Here is an 18,436-nt window from a genome sequence, read left to right as displayed (position 1 = left end):
ACACACTCACACACACACACACACACTCACACACACACACTCACACACACTCACACACACACTCACACACACACACACACTCACACACACACACACACTCACACACACACACTCACACACACTCACACACACACACACACACACACTCACAGTTGTAAATGGAGGCTGAAGATGGGATTGGTGTGTTCCAGCAGCAGATGTGGGGGTGTGGTGTCTACTGAAAAAGGGAAGTTGCTACTTTACTCCAGAATTTTGTTGTTGATAAGAATACATTCTCGTTTAGAAACACTGTTTGGCTCCGCCCCATCCTGACTACTGCAGTTTACTTTTCTCTCTCATTTCCTCTTCCCTATTCTTTAATTACACACGTTTTCAGTGTGTGTGTGCACAAGCATAGTGCTCTTTCTTTTTCTTTATTTCTTTAACTAAACGACATATGCTCTTTTTTGGTCACCATCAGTTGGAGGTGGTCTGGGGAGAGTCACTGAGTTCTGTGAAAATATTCCCTTTCTCTACTGGTGGCATACCCCTCATGCACCCGTATTTTAATAATCCAGTGGGCTGTTTTGCTCTCATTGGTTCAATTAAAAATAATCTCAACAACACAAAGCTACCTGCCTACCTTGTTTACTTGGAGAATTTTAATGTTTTTCACTTATCATTGTGGAAACCAAAGGCAATTTTGTAACTTTTCTGTATATAAATGTTACAAGCAAGGAGATCTGCCTTGAGTAGGGGTAAACTCCACTGGAAAAAGAATGGATCCTTGAACTCCCTTTGAGTCAAGCATCTTGTTGTTTAAATAAACTTGTTTAAAAAAAAAAAAGATTCATTCGACTTTTTTTTTTTTTTTTTTTAAGCAAAAGAACTTTAAAACAAAACCTACAAGAAGAATAAAGGGAACAACCTGGCCCCTAAGCCAAATACCAAGAAAATCCAGTCAGTTCAAAGCTATATCTCCAACTCAAGGATATCAGTGAATGCAACTGTTAGAAGAGGAACCATCCCTACATAAAGCACAAGCCCATTTCCTATGGGAAATGCAGTGATTTATTTCTCCATACAAACTTCCCAGCAAATAATGCCACTGAATAGGAGGCCTCGCTATGACTGATTGCTCAAGTCACCAGCAGAAGATATACAAGCAAAGAGGAAACACGTTGTCTAGAAAAAAATATACCATTTCCTTTGATTTCCTCTCCTAAGTGGAGGGACTCTTCTTCCAAGACCAGATCAGGGACTTGCTAACATGCATCACACAAAACTTTCTATTCTCCCAGACAGGAAAAATGAGAGACCAGGTAAGTCATTGGGGTTGGGGTTGGGGGGGGGGGGTGCGCGCATGAGTAGGGTCATACAGCTGTTCTCAGGAAGCCAAGGTCTCCATGGCTGATGCTTCCAAGTACTTCTTTCCCAGCATGAAGATCAGATGTCTACAGTCTAGTTACCCTCCAGATAAACTAGAACCCCTTAAGAAAAACAATTAGCCAGGCAGTGGTGGTGCACGCCTTTAATCCCAGCACTTGGAAGGCAGAGGCAGGCAGATTTCTGAGTTCGAGGCCAGCCTAGTCTACAGAGTGAGTGAGTTCCAGGACAACCAGGGCTACACAGAGAAACCCTGTCTCAAAAAAAAAAAATTTAAAAATTATACAATCTTAATTTGCTCTGTGTTTAGTAGAAACAGCTTTGTGAGCCACAAAGGGAGAGGGTCTCTTAAGCACTTGGGTAGGTTATAATCAATCTGTCAACCAATTCTGGAGCCGCAGAATGTTTCAGTGAAGAGCAGACATGACTAAGACCTGTGGAGGTTAACTTAAGAACCTGAGAGCGTGGAGGCGCACACCTTTAATCCCAGCACTTGGGAGGCAGAGGCAGGCAGATTTCTAAGTTCGAGGCCAGCCTGGTCTACAGAGTGATTTCCAGGACAGCCAGGGCTACACAGAGAAACCCTGTCTCAAAAATAAATAAATAAATAAATAAATAAATAAATAAATAAATAAATAAAATGAAATAAAATAAAATAACCTGAGAGCGTACTCCAAAGGTGGTGGGTATGAAAAGCAGGTGGTTACTTGCTAGAAGGTATTTTCCTAGTTAATTTCCTCTGTATCTGCTTACAGCTTATTTCATTTTAGTCTTACTAATCTTGACTTCAAAGATCTTTGACTGACTGTTAGAAAAAGTATACAGGTCTTTCTTGTTGGGTCATCAGCAGGACTGGGTGTGCATTCAGAGTCCAGATACTCAGGAACTATCAGGCAGGCCTGCAGTTTGCCTGTATGACTCAGTGACTTGTCAGCACTGCGCTTGCTACAGTTGAACAGCAGTGGTACTTTCTGATTTCCAGGAGCAAGTTTGGGATTCCTTCTAGCAACTGAACTGTGAGTGCAGATAAGAAGGCGGACACCATCAGACGAGAGAGAGAGAACATCAGACTACAGTGTGAGCCGTCTGGGGACACTCACAGGTATGAACAACTTCCAACCAATCAGCCGGACCTGGAGTCTGGAAGCTTCCAAATTCTAAGCCTGGAGCTTTAGAGGCTTTGTGAAATGCTAGAGTCCTCTTAGTAGCAGCTTCTGACCTCTCTGTGTAGAGCTTTTCTGTTCTATGCTGTCCATACTCTCCACCCAAAGAAGAGGAGAGCAGGATGAAATAGCTTGTTCACACCAGGGAAGTTGATTAACATTTAAAGAACAAACTTACTTGGCAATGAGTTAAAATGTTCCTTTATGTGTGTGTGTGGGGGGGGGGGGTGAAAGGAAGGATTGGAGAGAGTCATACCAGAAAAAGAGAACAAATAGGTTGTGTAAATTGTCCTCAAATATTTAAAGGCTTAGTATGAATGACATTGAGAGCAATTGCTTTACATATTTCAGGGGTTAGGCATAGAGATGATGGGGGGGTGGGGGGGAGGGAGTCCAGAGTGGAGTGAAGATTCTGTAGGTCCTGAGCATTTGTGGAAGGAGGAGGCAGCCTAGGGGGCTATTGTTTAAGGCACTGGGCTTTAGACTGAAGGATAGCCCTGTAGATACAATTTGGAGAGAATTCACTTCTTGGGAAACAGTCTAAATAAAACGCATCACTTTAAGGTTACACTGCAGCACTGAGATGTTTTTAATCTAAACATCATCCCTGTTTCCTTGTGCTAAGAAATCTAATCCTAACACATGTGGGAGCAGAGGGGAAAAAATACAAGATGAATAAATTAAATGAAAGACAACACCAAAGTATAAATAGAAAGCCATGCAGAACTGGGGGAGAAAGGACCGACCAGCAAACTAACAGGGGAAACGTGGTCCAGAAGAGCAGGAAGGAATGGCACAAGGGAGGGCAGGCACAAACTGGGGAAATGCTTTGGGGGAGGGGAGCAAAGGAGCAAGGCAGACTGGCTGGGGCCAGAGGAGCCAGCCACCTTCTTGAAAAACAGCTTCCTTTGCCTTGGAGACGCCAGTGGGAAAGACATTCCAGGAGAAGGTGGGTAAGGTCCCTGGCACCCGTGCCTCTCCTGTCCCTGTGCAGAATGATAATTAAGTTTGCTGGGAACACTGGAAATTACACCTGCTTCCTGAAGAAACCAATGTGCTAAAGAACACACACACAGACCACCTAGAAAATAAGACTCGTCCAAAAAAAGGAGAGCCGGAGAGGAAAGCAGAAAGAGAAAAGCATTTCTGAAAAGTGATCTCAGACATGTTTCCTCTGAATGTTATCAGCATCGTAGGCAACTTCTGAGGATTCAGAATACCTTTAACGCTAGTTACCCAACCCATAAACAAATGATCTCTTTGTTACTCTTTAAGGGAGAGTGAAGACTCCTTTGGTGTGGAAAGAGAAAGAAGGAAGAAGAAAACAGGCTGTGAAATTATGGAGCCAAATGGTAAGGAGTTATCATAGGTCCCCGGCCTTGGTCTTACAAGGCTTATCAAGTCAGAAGTTACCAATTCACACCATCCATGAAGAGAAAAACAACAACAAACAAACAAACAAACAAAACTATTGTTTTCATTTTAGCTTTTAAGACACCCTTTTCCCGTTAAACGCGGGAATTATATCTCCTTACTCACCCATTTCCTAGGTCTGCCTCTTGGCCGTTTTTCTCCAATGGTCTCTGCTTTCTGCAAAACGAAAAAAGAAAAAAGAAAAGAAAAGAAGAAGTCATGTAGTCTCCCGCCTGGCATTGTTTACAAGCACTGTACCAAGGAACACATTCCCAGCTAGAATGGTCCGGACTGCAGGTGAGGGAGGCATCAAGAATGCCTTAGCAACCTCCTGCTCTTGTACCCTTCATTCCTCTGGTTTTCGGTGGCTGCTGCTTCCTCACTGTTTGCTGCATGCTATAGAGGTATCTATGCAACCCCTCGCCATAAAAGACTCCCGCAGAGTGACCTCCTCTGAAATTCATGAATATGCTTTTGTTAAATCCATTTCGCCTTTGTTTCTGATTATACAAAAGAAATATTCCCACATCCCATAATTTATGCAAATTAATATTTTACAGAACGAACATTCCCTCAATGGTCAAGACACTCCTTTTGCAACCAGTTAGAAAAATTGATATGGACATATTAATTTTAAATGATAAGACAGTTCTCTCTGCATTACTAGGGAAAGCAAGCCTGAATGTAAGAAATAATACATAAATGCTTTAATATGAAGCAATAAACATCTGCCAACTTCCAAATGACTAATTTCCTATTCTATGCCCAAAACAACCACCTGTCAATCATTCAGCCTAAAGTAGGAAGAAAAATGGAGGGAGATGGGGAGGGATAGATAATGAAAAAAAACACCAACAAAAATAGCCAATCACAGAGATTTAAACCACGGCTGCAGAAAAATAATTAATTATAGATTGGCATTATTAACAGTAATTCCACACTCAACATGAATTTGACATTAATCCATTTCCTCTTGAATTTGCTTCATTGCTATACTGAATAGATTTTTTTCCTGATATTATTTATTTCTACTTTATCCAAATTTTAATATTCATAAAGTAACTAGTTAGCCTTAGTCACCCTGACTCCAATCCCTAAGTGCATCAACACACACACACACACACACACACACACACACACACACACACACACAGGAGAGATGGCTCAGTGGTTAAGATCACTGTCTGCTCTTGCAGAGATCCTGAGTTCAATTCCCAGCAATCACATGGTGGCTCACAACCATCTATAATGGGGTCTGATGCCCTCTTCTAGTGTGTCTGAAGAGAACAACAGCGTACTCATATAAATAAAATAAATACTTTTTTCTAAAAAAAAAAAAAAAAAAAAAAGAAGAAGAAGCACAAGTTTATACTTTTTTGGAAAAAAAAAAAAACCTAAGAACATACTGCTGTATAGAAAAAAACATTCCAAGGCTCCTCAATGCAGAAGTAGAGGCAGACTGACTCAGGACAACTTGTTTCGCAATTTAGTTTTGTTACCTGCATGAATTGCTAGTGGATCATGATACAGTGACACTAAAATGAGATATTAAGAACCTGTGGTGACAAATGAAACCTTTCCCCTTCAAGTTACCAAATAAAGATAGATGAAAAGAGAAAGAGAACGAGAGAGTCTGTGGATAGGTAGCTGGCATAGGTATCCAGTCATAGGTTAATCCAGGTTCATAATTAGCATGAGCTTTATATGACTATAACGTCATCTCTGATTTAATTAAGCATTTAAAGTACTCTGGTTTAAGTTAGGTACAGATGTTACTTTAATCCTTAGAGCAGCCTTCTAACAAGAACATCATTATTTCTCTTTGCATGTGAGCAATTAAATCCTAGATGAGTTAGGTCATACATAACACCAATGAGTGATGGGCCCGAGATTCTTGAGCCCAGCTCTGTTTGACTCCCAAGACTGCTGCTACCTTCTTACCAGTGCTTGAGAGGGATCTGTTACCAGAGCCACAGACTTACCTCATTTCTAACAGAAATTTCAGTAGCTTTTAGCCTCTTTAGCTAACTGTAAGATTTGGGTCTGCCAATTGCTTCTGGCTTTGATCACGGTCAACCAAGGATTCCTTTATGGTCAAAGTTAGAGCACCGTCTCACCGTCATGAGAGCATGGATTTTAAGGTAAGTGAAGGCTGGGGACAGCCAGAAAACTACAAAGCCTTTTCGAATTGTCCCCTGCACGGCTGAAGGTGTCTCACTTTATAAAGCTTAGGTCCAAGACTTTTCTCTGACATCCTAGCTTAATGAACAGTTCCCGGAAGCCTTAATTGGATTTCCTCAGCAAAGTAGAGGTAAACTTAGCTTTGAGGGGGACATCAAGGTACCTGAAAGTGCCCACCCCAAACAAGATGCTCAAAAATGTCTTTTCATACCTAACAGGATAGAAGGCTTGAGGCAAAGTTTTCCTTCAAGATGGTCCAATCCCACAGGCAGTTGATTCAACACAAAACTATTCCAGTATGCTTGACTTTGTCTCCTCTCAAAGGAAACTTTGCAGAAATGCCTGTGTACAGTGAATTGTAAAGGCACACAGTCCCCTGGGAGAGAGCTTCATGTGAGCTCATCTTTGGAAGCAGCTTAGAGTCCACAGTTTACCCAGGAATGAATTACAGGAACATGAAACACAGGAAGCCTTTCTCATTCCGACTGGGGTGGTCCCCCGAGTGGAGGGAAAGCTGCTATTAACCTTGAAGGTAACGGGGCTTTATCAGGTATTTCTGTTTAATTCTTATATCCTAAGGACTACGATGTGACCTGGTTGTATTTGAAATCTACTGAAGAGAAGGTTTTGTTAAAAAAAAAAAAAAAAACTTCTCCCTACATTTTACAGTTCCGAGAAAACAGATCTCTCAAAGAGGGGAGTGGGGGAAGCCTTGCAAATAAGATAAGTTTTAAACCACTATACTGCCATTTACAAAAAGCCCATTGAGAAATAAAATTCATACCATTAAGGAAAGGGCACAGATGACGGTTATCATTCTGACTTGTTAAAAGTAAGCGTGTCCCCCTGGTCTTAGAGGCTGTTGTCCCATGTAAACTGAAACCCTCTTCTGAGGTGACATCTCGAAAGAACACACTGGCTGCTGCTGTGTGGCCCGATCTGGGAGACTCTCTTGTTCTTTAAAACCCACATTTCGGAAACATTCTGACCCAACTCCACAAAGGCTGCAAAACAAGCTGGGGGTTTAGTTTGTAAACCTGATTATCTCCAGGATTTTTTTTTTTTTCAGATACTGGAAAAATCATGCCTTGAACAGGCTTGTGTGTGTGTGTGTGTGTGTGTGTCTTCAACGTTCACTGGGGAACTCTCTTTCAAAGAAGGCAAACAAAACACTGAGGGTTACTTGGTTTAAAACATCAACATACACAATACTGCGAAGGCGAATATTTACCTTGCTTCCTCTGGGGTAGATTTTTGGTTTCTGTACTCCATACACATGTATAATTGAGACGTAACTAGTTCTAGGTGTTTTCTGCTGTTATAGAGGGAAAGAGAACCAGCAGGCTTTCTGCCTTGGAGAAAACAAAAATTTCAGACTTCCCAGCACCATGACACTGGTAGCCACATTCCCCATACCTCAAGGTGCTCTCTTCCTTGGCTGCCTTCGTTATATTCCTTATGCCTTGGTAAAGCACATAATTCAGAAATGTATCCTAAATTTTAAGTGTTTAGAAGCAAGTCCATGGAAGCCTGGGATGACACTAAATGGGAGGTGTATCTCTTTCTTTAACAGGTGCTGGGTACTCTAAACCTGTGGTTATTTCCTAATTTAAAAAAAAAAAATTAAAACAGAATATTTATCTTGAGAACATTTCCCCTTGATTTGGGAAATGGTGGTGAAGGTTGGTGCCGACATATTGGGGGAAGTATTCACTGCCTGTTTGCAAAAGGAAGAAAAAGAGAGAGATGAAAGGAGGAAGGAGGTGGGGGGAGATGAGGAAGAGACAGTGGGGGAGGGAAAAGGATCGGAAAGCAAAAAACACTGTGTGTGTGTGTGTGTGTGTGTGTGTGTGTGTGTGTTCCCTATTCCCATCAAACCTCAGGAGCTTGGTAAAACTTTAAAGCCATCTCTTGTAGCCTTTACATTTGACACACAAGGAAATATTTGGATTATGACAATCCCCAAACCTTATGGGTTATTTTGGGACCCAGGGTCGCTGAGCATTAGTGGCAAGATACACGTTTCTCTGCCTTCATGTCTCGGAGACAGCCACACTTGGATTTTCTCACACATTTATTTCAGCCTGTAGAGTAGTTAAGGAAGATGAGAGACATCAAACTTGTGGTTGGTACTGTATAAACACCGGGCAATGCCCAGAAATGGAAAGATGACCTTCAGAGGGGTTTGAACTCTGGACATGTGGCAGTTTACAATTTTGAATCAGGTTTATCATTTGTGAAGACCACAGTGATCTTCACACTTTAAATGACCAATTGATCTATTTGTCATTTAAATGATCTATGTGTGAGGGGCCCAGCAAGACTGCGGTACTGAGCTGGAACTCAAAAGTACTACAGCACTACTGCTTTTAAACACTGCCCTTACAAAGAGTCTGTAGGTCTCCAAGAACACTTCTACTCAAGTAGGGCAGTCATTCCCTCCCCAGAGTCCCACTTCATGGGACATTCAGTGATTTGGCGGACTTCTACAGAGAGTAGAACTTGACTCAACCTGATGGAAGGACGTAAGAGGCCTTTTCTTCATACAAGATGGTCTCATACACAAAAAGAAATGGCCAGAGGCAAGGTGTGAGAAGAAGGAATTTTTAAAGAAAAAGAAAGGGAAAAGACCAAGAAAAGAACATTTTAAAGAGGCGAAAGAAAGCACCCTAGGATAAATGAGTAGTCACAGCAAAATATTTTCAATATTCTTATATTCCTATTAAGAAATGAATGAGAGCAGAGGCTGGGAAACGAAAGGGCAATCCAAGTCTAACTTCAGGTCAAGCTTAGACATTCAGATAGCTGTTCGATGTTTACCATTCTAAACTGTCTCACTGTATGTTTCTGTTCTAGTAAATGTTACCTAGGAGCCAGGAATCCCTATTTCAAACTAGTAAGTGTTTGAACACAGAAAGAGAAGTGCAAACAAACAAACAAACACGGCAGCATGTGAAAGGGGCTTGGCTTGGCTTGGCTCCCGATATTTGCATTTCATTTTTTTCAAAAAAGATTTGACCAAGCTTGAGCCCCATGAGTGTGTAAAACCTCAGGACATCTAATCAAAACCTAGAAAGATAAATTCTTTCAGCTTCTTAATAATAATAATAATAATAATAATAATAATAAAGTGTGAACCAATATACACTAGCATTGAATTCCACTGGACCAATTATTTGGACTAAACATTGGGTAAAATCGCATTTCATCATTTTGATACCCCAGTTCTGTGTTTTCCCAAGGTCAAGTACGACCATTTTTAGTCTTGAAAAGATACAATTTACTCGCATGATGTAGAAAATCCCATCATGCATTGTGGCTCACGCTCAAGGAATACACCCGAGGAATCGCGTGCATGAGTTCTCCTTCTATTATTTCGCTTCTCCGCTTCCACATACATACACAGTAACTTAAACCAAAGCTAAAATTGTAGTAAGAGTTCCTCTCCTTCAAAGCTGGAGACTTTCCTACTCTAAACTGACTCCCTACCTCTTTCTCCACCAGATAAGAGAGCATGACATGGAGGTGTAGTCCAGTGGTCAAGCGCTCCCCTGGCGTGTACAAGGTCCCTGATTTCACTTAGGACATTAGAAGATAAACAAACAAATAAATGGCAGAATATGCCATTCAAAATCGTTCAGTGTGTGAAACTGTACAAGTAAACATAAACCGGCTTTAAAATATTGCTGGTTCTCTGTTCGCCCTTTTCCCTGGGTTAGCCGAGCACAGGTGCTCAGCTAAGAACATTAGCATCTGGGGTTCTGAATTTAGTTCTCACCCCTGTATAAGCTGCGTGGTTCCAAGGTAAACTCTGGAAACGGCAAAAACAAAAAACCAAAAGAAGTCAGCTCACAAGACAAGGCAGGTTTGAATGACTTAACCGCGTCACTCCACTCCGGTCTTTTTCTCAAGCTAAGAGGCAAGAGAATCCCAGGAGCCTTTAGTCTCCTCTGCAAAGTGATCTGTTGAGACCCTGAGATAGTGATGGGCCAAAGATATAGGTCAGCTGAAGTAATGGGGGGGGGGGTGGCTCTGGAGGAAAGAGGTAAGAGGACTGGTAGTTTCCAGAGAAATAGGAGTGTGGGTCTCCCTGGCGTCGAGTAACTGGATAAAATAACCCTGATGTATCTGAATCTCCCCGAGGTGTATCACGCTCCAGGATGGTTTGACGGCGGTCTCATGCAGAACTTATAGCTTTTCTTAAGGCTTTTTCTTCCCTGGCAAAGTGAAGCTTTAAAAACTGAGTTTCCTGTTGAAGTAAGTCAAGACCAAGTATTAAGAGGGCAGAGGCAATAGCTGTGTACTCCTTCATGATACCTGCCTTCTGTGTGCTCTGCTGGGGCCCTGGGTCTCACACAAGAACTTCCCTGCTTCTTAAAACACACAGCGATCACATTAAGTCACACTAGTGCTGTAGAAAATACGGGCTAGAGCAGTACGGTCATCCCCAGGGTCATCTTTGACGAGTCAGCAAAGGCTGACTTTGGTCCCTCTCTTCCATGGACTTGGATGCTCTAAAGACATTCTTTTCTGGGCTGGAGAGATGGCTCAGTGGTTAAGAGCACTGACTGTTCTTCCAGAGGTTCTGAGTTCAATTCCCAGCAACCACATGGTGGCTCACAACCATCTGGAATGGGGATCCGATGCCCTCTTCTGGTGTGTCTGAAGACAGCAAGGGTGTACTCACATACTTTAAATGAATAAATAAATAATTAATTAATTAAAGAAAAGAAAAAGACTCCTGTCCTCATTCAGCAGATAGCCTCTACAGTAGATATGAAATGGCGAGCCCTAACTTCCTTCTCTATTCTAAACTGTCTGCCATTGATATTAGTAATAATAGGGGAAAAAAAAAAACATCACCTCCAGGAATGTGAATGCTGTGGACTCAGTCTACAGAGTACTCAGCTAGCCTCAGGGCTTGTTCCCATGATGACTGAAGATGGAATTAAATGTTTATTCTGAGTGTGTTATTCGAAGTGTACAGACTTTGCCCAGATGCAACTTGCATTCTGTGCTCTCCGTTCTCTAGTCTGGCCATTGCACCTCAAGTCAAAGCGGGTGGGGAAGAGAGATTGCCAAGCCAGCCTCTGAGATTGTGAACTAGGGTTTCCTCGTGCCTGGAAATCTCTCTATTGAGAGTTCATTCAATACCCTCAGAAGGGCTCCAATGAGATCGGCTTTGAAGCTTGAAGCTCAGCTTGATCTGTGGCCTGAAGTAGAGATTTTAGTGTCAACGCTCCAGCATCCTCTCCTGATTAAAAAGGAACGACAAAATTCTAAACACAGCATGAAGGAGGTGAAAATACGAAGCATCTCCAGTGAAGTCCAACCACAAGGGGAAACCAGGATGCAAAAGGTCAGGAGACACACTCACATCCTCAGACACACCATTTAGTTCCAAGACTTCAACTTCTAATTTCTTTTTATTAAGGGTACATCTAAAGTGGAAGAGTTCCCAGGAATGACACACATGGGTTAGCCATGGAATTAATTTTGATGGAAGAATAATTATCTCCTCCATATATCCTCAACACAACAAATTGCCTCTTCTCAAATTTGTTTCTTGTGCATGTCACACACACACACACACACACACACACACACACAAACACAAATCAGCCCTATCGAAATGCAAAGGATAGCTAATCTGGTAACTGTTCATTCACCTGGTCTTGCAGCATTCTGTACTATACTGTCAAGTCTCTTGATGTTAATTTTCTAATGAGCAACTTTGTTTTCAAATGCCCAAGGCCAGTTGCTTGGTCCAAGCATAAATTTAATTTTTTAAAAAAGTTCCAAAACAGCAAGAACATTTAAAGAGCATCCATCAGGGCTCCAGAGTACACCACATCTCCCCTTATTTGAAAGTTTGTTTCTCTCAAGTATGTACTAGCTCTGTGTTTGTGTGTCTGTGTGTCTGTGTATGTATGTTTGTGTGTGTAGTATGTGATGATTCCCAGATTTCAGAATACTCACTTCATTAATCATATAGAAGGCCTTCTCCCATGTATTCAGCTTAGTACAGTAATGTATTTTCATGTTGCATGTTTTGAACTGCATAACTCTTTCTAAAAAGGTTTTTAGTTCAAAAGAATCATACTGAACCCTGCCCTGTTAGAATGCAGTACACAGTTGGTAGTCCTGTGTATAAAGGCATAGGAGAATCTCCAATAAAAACATCTAGAAGTGAAACACCTCCATGTAATCCATTCCAGAGATAACTTATCAATGTCCTCAGTTTCGTCCTCTCCAAATGAAGTGTGATTTATAGAGCTGAAGAAACATAACAGTCACCTTCTAGGCTCATGGACTTATTCACATTTGTAACATTTATTTTACATTTGTAAACTGTTACAATCTTATATTTTAACACTGAAAACATTTGTAACAGAAGTATATGAAACAATGCTGCCTAGAAGATAGGATTTCAGAGAAACGTCTTCTATGAGGGGAGGGGGATTTGTGTTCTAGCAATTACCCAAGTATGTGTATGGACAAGAGGAATTACAGGAAGAGAGCAGCCTAGTGGGGCCAGCTGTAGATACTTCTGGCTAAAGTCACTAAAACCAAACAAGCTTGGAAACGGATATGCTTTCTCTGTTGTGTTTTGTTTCTTTATATGTTAAACCAGGCACAAGTCTTACCATTCTTTTTGTCCACAATAAACCTTTTAAAGTGAAGAGCCCAGGATGAGACCACTCCTACCTATTCACTCAAGGGGAAGCATTATATAGGAACATCAAGAGGATAATCTACCTTCCTTCTTACACTAACTTTCAGATCATGTATTTGTGGTGAGTTTTAAAGATGCCTTAACTTACATTGTGATGAGGCATTTTCAGAGTGATCACATCATATTTTAAATATGTACTGCCCCTGAGGACACAGGTAACTAAGTGTCACAAAAACATAACACAGGATCTTTTGGAATATTTTAGTTCATTTATAAATAGAAGAAAGAGAAACCATTCATATTAGGAATATCAGATTGTGTATTATTACTTAAATAACAAGGTTATTTAGAGACAACTGAGGGATAATTGGTTAAACATTCACTAAAGATCTCAATTCTAAAAGGCAATTAATTCTTTTTTTTTTTTTTTTTTTTTTTCTTTTTGGTTTTTCACTGTATAGCCCTGGCTGTCCTGGAACTCAATTTGTAGACCAGGCTGGCCTCGAACTCAGAAATCTGCCTGCCTCTGCCTCCCAAGTGCTGGGATAAAAAGCGTGCCCCACCACTGCCTGGGCAATTAATTCAAATGTTAAAGAAATCTGCTCACTCAACTCAGACTGACCCTGTTAAAATAAAACAGCCAGAAGTGATAATTACATCCTAAGTGGCCTTTCTATATCACTAGTGTCTATGACAGGAATGTGTACCACTCAGAAGCACCCCATAGAATGTGGTTAGTGCTACCCAACTCAACACAGGAAAACACACAGGAGTTTAATTTCCCCAAAGATGAGCACAGAGTCTTTTTACACAAATGATGTACATTTCAATCTAGTGAGAAGGTTTGTAGGGATTTATTTCTAATTTTGAAACGTCACTTTCTATTACAATGCATACTTGCAAGTGAGATGCAAATTACTCTCATTTCTTTTAATAAAGGCCAAAAAGTGACATATAGTCTTCATCATTTCTCTTAATAGGTATTTACTGTTAGGTAATTCCTCTTTGCTACCACACACGACCAACATGAAATGATTTTAAAGGTGTAATTTAACGTCTGTTTTTTGGGTTTTTTTTGGTTTTTTTGTTTTGTTTTGTTTTTTTAATGATTGTCACACTTGATTAGATTCTATCACATTCCACCACCATATATATATATATATATATATATATATGTATATATATTTGCTTAAATATATATATTCTGGCTTGCTTAAATATATATATATATATATATATATATATATATATATATATATATATATATATTTGTATTTAATACTTAAAATTCTCTGATTAAGAGAATTTCCCCCCCAGGTTGGGGGAAAGTTGCTTCTAATTATGACATAATGCTGTGCGGGATCTGACCCAAATAGTATACTTTATCATCACATTTAAAGTTGTAAAATTCATGAAACTCTTTTCAGTAACCCATAATTGGATTTCTTTTTAATTAGCATCTATTTGGCAAGTACTTAACATTAATGGGGGGGGTGGCTTGGCTTCAAGTCATCATGTAACTAAGCACTGAATAAATTAATCTCAATTATGTTTTCCCCAGAGGAAATTGCAGGAATATCACCACCTGTCAAAATCTCCAGCTTTGATTTATTCTCATCTAGCTCACCATGGGTGTAAATATTAACAATATCATTTCTACCGCTGTCCCACCCAGCCCTTCCTTTCCCCATTCTCCCCGACCCCTTAAGATTTACACTATTTGATGGCTTTGTCTTTGCCTAAAACACTGTATCTTCAAGAAGCTTTTAAGCTAAGCCTCAGCACAAGAGGGAGGGAAAAAAAGGTTAAGACCCATCTAACAAATACAGGAAAATAAAAAATGTCTTGGATTACCCAGCTGAGACCAATCCTCAGCTTGTAGATTTAGAATGGAAACTTTACTTGGAAGTCACTGATAACATTGGAAGAGCTTGACATGAGAATTCTCACCTTCTGGGCTGCTTTAGAGGGCTTTGGATCTTCCTCTGGGTCTCTTAGGAGAGGGCTCACAGGTTGGCTCCTGATTGTAAAGAGAGAAAAGCTGTTGTGGCTAGACCGGCTGAAAGAAATTGACCCTGACTCTTCCTGTGCTCTCTGCCAGTGCTGCCTCAACAACCTGCTGGAAGTCATTCGGTTCACACATAGTTGGATGGTGGTGGTATAGCCTTGACAAAAGGGGACACAGAGCTGTAGTTTGAACCCCAGTGTTCAAGGACGATGCTACTGTACATGTGAAAACTGGATTATATTTCAAAATCAAAAGGATGGCAAACCCTGGAAAAGCTGCACGTTCTAGAAAAGCGTATGTTCTTAAAGGTACAAAGTAGAGGCTACATGGCTGTGCCCTTGGCAACTCACAGAAATAATAAACATTTTATATGACTACTGCTACATATTTCTAAACAACAAAAATAGTCATAAGTAGATGGAAAGATAGGAGAGAAAAAAAAAAGCATGGACTGCGGTCACCTCTGTGTGCTGTGTTCCAGGTGGTTTAGGATTCAACCCACACAGTCTGAGTGAAATATTGGAGCGATTATCCAAACTCTTCAGCTCAGAATAATTCCACACCCCCTAAAATTTCCAAATAATTATGGCAAATCTGAGGTGGGAGGTTTTGCTTGAATTATCTAGATAATTGCTTCAATTCTCCACTTCCTTTTGGAGAGACAGGCATGATCTCCAGTCGAAATTTAAATATCTTTTTACAAAAAATAAACATGTTGTCCTCAAAACATTTTTTTTTTTTTTTAAAAACTCTTGGGCGGAGAGGGGTGGACTGGAAAGAAAAACAGGGTAATGGGGAGAAAAATCCAAGTATCTGGGAAAGAGAAATTGAAACAGCCACGAGGTCACCAGGTATATAAACGTTTTACTTTATTGGGTGCTAGGCTAAGTAGCCAATACTCAAGCTGTTTTTTAAAAAAGCGATAGATTTGCCGGGGACGCTGAACGTCTCTCCGGTGAATCATCTACTCTTGTTTCATTCATATTGGGTGCTTAAACGAGACTAATTACAACTCCGGAGCGTTCTCAATGGAAGTTCGCATGCTAGAGAGCGGGGGAGGGGGAGAGCGGAGGGGGGTGCTTAGAAACTTCCATTGGACACCAGCGCCAGTGGGCACTTAGAGCAAACACATCGGAAACACATTTTTCTTTGTGAACTCGGCCTTCACTCAAAGGTAAAAACTCCCAGCCACCTCCGGATCCCATTGAGCTTTCCTTTAGACTTTGGGGGAGGGGTGCAATTAGTAGGATTCAGAAAACCTGGGTGGCTGGTGGGAAGCAAGGGGGTAGAGCGGAGACTTCCTGGGAGGTGTAAAACAGGATCCCAAAGCACTGTAAAGTGTCGCTAAGGGCAGAGCGGGAAAACTCGGCGGCCCCTAGATTAGTTTGTTTCCTTTGATGATTGCCAAAAGGTACACTCCTGGTTTTTCTAAAACACACCAACAAACGTTCTTCGATTTCCCACCTAGCTCTACGGGGGCAATTTAGGACTTTAGGATTACTTTCTAATCCGCCTATTGGCCCGAAGGAAGCGATTTAAAGCAAAAGAAGAAATGAGAAGGGTTTTTTTTTTGTTTTTGTTTTTGTTTTTTTTTAAGGCCGGGAAGGGAGTTTTACTGTTCTCAATAGACGCGTCCCTAGGCTTGGAAATTGCTGCGAACGTCCCAACCCCCTGCCCGCCCGCCCGCCCGCCCCCGGCCCTGGGCGCTGCGCACAACTCTGCAACAGCCGGCTTGCACGCTTAATTGGTTGCATCCGCAGACAAAATCCTCCATTCCGCGGGGTCCTGGGTGCCCCTGGACCGTCCCTTCCCAGCCCCCAGCCACTCGCCCAAGAGGACGTTAAAACTTGGGCTGCTCAGAGGCGCGGGATCTAGGAGCCAAAGAGGGATCCGACTCCTGGCGGGGAAGCGACCCAGGCTACCGTGAACTTTCCTTCCAAAGCTCCCGGGGCGAAGCGCGTTTCCCGGGCCCGCGGGGACCCGGGGTCCTCCGGGATCCCTTCCCCGCCAGCCTCGGCGGCTGTAGCAGCTCGGCGGGCATTTAAATATCCTCGGGAGGAGCACCAGGCGGGCAGTCGGCTCCGCACGCGTTCTTTGTCGGGAGGGCGCGAGCCTTGGGCCATGGAGTGTGGGGAGGGCACCGAGGGGGCGACCGCGGCGCATCAGCCTTCTGCGGGAAGGCGGCCCGGAGAAGCCGGAGGAAGCCGCGGGTCTAAGAGCCTCAGACTCGGAGTCCTGACCCTCCTGAACTCCCCAGTCGCCAAAGCGGCTGACAAAGCGACGCTTTTAATCTGTGGGACCCTCGAGGATCGCCGTCGTCCCCCCACCAGCCACGCTGCGCCGCTCGGGGCTGCGCACAATAGCGAAAGTCCCTGTCCAAGCCTCGCGCGACCCCACCTCCATCGGGTGGCTGCGGCGAGTCGCGGGACCCCCAGTTCTTGGAGCCGGGGAGCGCGGGGACCCGGAGAGACTGCGCCGCGCACTCTCCAGGGAGACTCGTTCTCCCGCCCACCTACACCCGGGTGGCCGGCGGGCTAGCTTGCGCCGCTGTGGCCGCTGCGCTCCCGCGCTCCGGTCGCCCGGCATGTCGCGGGGCCCCGGGGGCAGAGACGTCGCGGGTGGGCTGAGTGGCCCCTCCGCGCCGGCGTACTGACTTGTCGCAGCTTCCTGGGTCGGCCGCGTCCTCGCTTCTGTGGCACCGGGGTGGCAGGTTGTCCCAGGGCTGATGTGGACGGCTGCCCGGCGCCCTCACCGCGTGCGCTCATCCTGCCTCCCGCCGCCGCTACCACTGCCTCCGCCGGTACCGCTGCTGCAGCCGCTCGGCCTCCGCCGCCCTGGATCCGCCCAGCACCTTTCGGGAGACGGGATGGAGAGAGCTGGAGAGGGCAGGAGCGGCGAGAGCGGGCGAGCTGGCGTGTGCACCGGGGGCTGCTGCTGCTAAGGCTGCCGCCGCTGCCACCATCAACACCGGACGTCCAGCGGCTGCCAAAAAGAGAGAGGGGAGGAGGAAGAGAGGAGGAGGAGGAGAGGAGGAGGAGGAAAGAAGGAGGCGCTGCGGGCGGTGGGTGGCGGAGGTGGAGGTGGAGGTAGCGAGAGGAGGCGGGAAGCGAGGGAGAGGGAAGAGTTGGAGGCGGAGAGGGTTTCTCTCTCCGCAAAGGCTCGGGAGTTGCGGATTCTGGGACGCTCGGCAGCGGCTTGGAGAGGGAAGAGACTTGGAGTGAATTGTGTCCCTTGAAATGTTAGGCGGGGAAAGAATTCCGCCTCCTCTCCCCCACCCCAGAGGGGAAGAGAGAGGGAGGGGGAAGGGAAGGAGAGAGAGAGAGAGAGACGCAGAGAGCCAGAGAGAGACACAGAGAGGGAGAGGGACAGAGACAGAAACACACAGAGACAGAGACAGAGACAAAGAGAGACAGAACGGGGCAGAGACAGACTGACTAGTGCGGTCAGAAAGCGAGGACAGAGTGGAAGGTTCTGCCAGGGTACGGTAGGGCGCCCAGCTCAGTTCTAGCAAGGAACAGAGCAGTGGGTGGCACCTCGCCTCCTCGGGTGGCGGGGTCAGGCGGTGGCGGCACTGCAGAGACGCGGAGGGACAAGCTGCTGGCCTCTGCGCTCTGCACCCGGAGCCCAAGT

At 43.7% G+C, this 18,436-nt stretch overlaps 1 protein-coding gene across 1 annotated transcript in view; it reads right to left on the bottom strand.

Annotated features, from left to right (window-relative positions):
- Hmga2 (high mobility group AT-hook 2) overlaps positions 1–17,635 on the bottom strand; it is a 110,002-nt gene extending 92,367 nt beyond the window's left edge. Inside the window, 4 exon segments of the mRNA XM_021205038.1 lie at positions 4,068–4,118; positions 14,749–14,770; positions 14,772–14,818; positions 17,461–17,635. Of these exon segments, the coding sequence (XP_021060697.1) occupies positions 4,068–4,118; positions 14,749–14,770; positions 14,772–14,818; positions 17,461–17,571 (231 nt within the window). The 5' untranslated portion in view covers positions 17,572–17,635.
- Between the last annotated feature and the right edge of the window lie 801 nt (positions 17,636–18,436).

Source organism: Mus pahari, chromosome 9 (assembly GCF_900095145.1).
Source record: "Mus pahari chromosome 9, PAHARI_EIJ_v1.1, whole genome shotgun sequence".
Taxonomy (NCBI): domain Eukaryota; kingdom Metazoa; phylum Chordata; class Mammalia; order Rodentia; family Muridae; genus Mus; species Mus pahari.
This window is presented reverse-complemented; position numbering and strand designations above follow the sequence as displayed.